Raw genomic sequence first — 1,914 nt, forward strand, 5'->3', positions numbered from 1 at the left:
ACAGAATATAAAAAGAGCCACCCTTCCCCCCCCAAAAAAAAAACCTCAACTCAAAACGTAAACCACAAAGGAAACAGAATTTAGCTCAATGTGTACAACAAATCATAAGCAGGAGCCTGACCTTTGCCCTTCCTTGAAAGTTGAAGGTGAGCACGTACTCCCCCGACCTCGTCTCACTTTTGCGTACCAGGAAGACCCCGTGGCCCGAAGGTCCCTGTTGTAAGACCAGCTGAGCGGCCTCTGCACGGGACAAGGTACCGTGGAACCATGGGTATTCTCGCAGCACCGTCTCCACCCCACCTTCTCCATCGAAGGGTTCAGGGTGACCTACATCTGGAGAAACATCGATGGAGAATGTGTCACTCATGGAGTGAATGTTCTCGGGTTGAGAGGTAAGAGGGAAAGATGCACCGTCACAAAAATCTGTATTCTACTTAATAGAAATCAAATAACACTGACCACCTACCAAATTACGTAGTACACTCGAGCCAACATATGCCAACACTGATCATGCACTAAAGGATTGACTATGTTTCCCCTTCCTGACGACTGAATTATTGTTGAATAATGAAAACATACAGACAATGCAAAATAATAATATACTTTCTATCCTTAAAACAATAATTAGCTCCAAATTTATTAGACCACTATGTTAAGCATTTTTCAGCGACAGCAACAACGTAAAAGTGCTATTATGTTAAGAGCAGGCAAATCCCGTTCCTTACTTTATTTCCAAAAAGAAATATTTTTTTAATAAGAACAAAAAATATATCCCCTTGAAACATAAAACATAAAAATGCTATCACATTTATGAATGTAACACAAAAATGCTTTTTTTTAAAGATAAATATGATAGCAAAACTTTATACTTATAATACCGCTGCTACTCCACAAAGCCATTGTTGGTCTAAACAAAAAAGAAGTGGCATATAAAAAAGGAATAGCAGGTGTTGGCAGACATGACTCAAAGCAGGGATAATAAAATCAAAGAAGTTTTTAAAAACCGTCCTATAGACACAAGAGATGTTTACAGAGCATCATCATCATCTCACCGAAGCCACTCTCCCCACGTGGCGACGCCCTCAAGTCCCCAGAGCTGATGTTCTGGCCACTAGGTGGCGTGTTGTTCTCCACTTGTATCAGACTCCAGGGGCGCGGCGAGGGGCGGGGTGGCACGGTGGGCGTGGCACTGCCCAGACTGCCCTGGGAGGAGCTACGGTGCTGGGAGGTCAGCTGGGGGGAGTCTGGCAAGGAAGAACAGTCAGTTCAACTCCAAGACTAGAGTTTAGTTTTGGTTTTAGTAAAACTTTTGCGCCACATATAACGCAATTAAGTCGTATAAGTGTCAAAGATCAGAGGTTTTATAATAGAGTAAAAAAAAAGCAAAAAGAAGGACTAAACAGTTTAGCTTTGTATGAGACAGCGATGAGGAGATAGAGATTTGAAATAGAGGAAGAGGAGCACATTGACAGAATAGTGGCCTTAAAATACTAATTATTTGTTTTAATAAGGTTTTACGGTACTCGCAACAGCATAAAGTTATATGAGTGCCAAGGGGTGGACGTCAACAGAGAAGTCCAACGACGAATCAGACTTACTCTGCTCACCTCTCTAGCCTTAATAGCATAAAGTCTGCTTCGACTATCAAAGCACACCAGAAATAACAATTCACAAGAAAGTGACCAACAAACCAAAGAAGTACAGGAAAAATGACGATAGTAAGGATGAGGAAAGAAAAAGCAGCAGTTCTCCCCTAACTTATTCCGGCACAGTAAAAGCATGACATTCATAAATCAGCCCATTTACAATACAATTCTACTGTGCAAAAGAACATGCTAATATCCCCCCTTTGGGAAGGGCCTAAGAACACTTCAGTCGGCAGCATTGCCCTGAGTGGGGGGGGGGGGGGGGGTG

The 1,914-nt window shown here is 42.4% G+C and overlaps 1 protein-coding gene across 1 annotated transcript in view; it reads right to left on the reverse strand.

The window, feature by feature from the left end:
• Positions 1-1,914, reverse strand: part of LOC101864476 (SH2B adapter protein 2) — a gene marked incomplete in the record, with an annotated part of 52,251 nt that overhangs the window by 3,446 nt on the left and 46,891 nt on the right. The window contains 2 exon segments of the mRNA XM_013087054.2: positions 122-333; positions 1,053-1,244. Coding sequence (XP_012942508.1) covers positions 122-333; positions 1,053-1,244 — 404 coding nt within the window.

Source organism: Aplysia californica, unplaced genomic scaffold (genome assembly GCF_000002075.1).
Source record: "Aplysia californica isolate F4 #8 unplaced genomic scaffold, AplCal3.0 scaffold00538, whole genome shotgun sequence".
NCBI lineage: Eukaryota > Metazoa > Mollusca > Gastropoda > Aplysiida > Aplysiidae > Aplysia > Aplysia californica.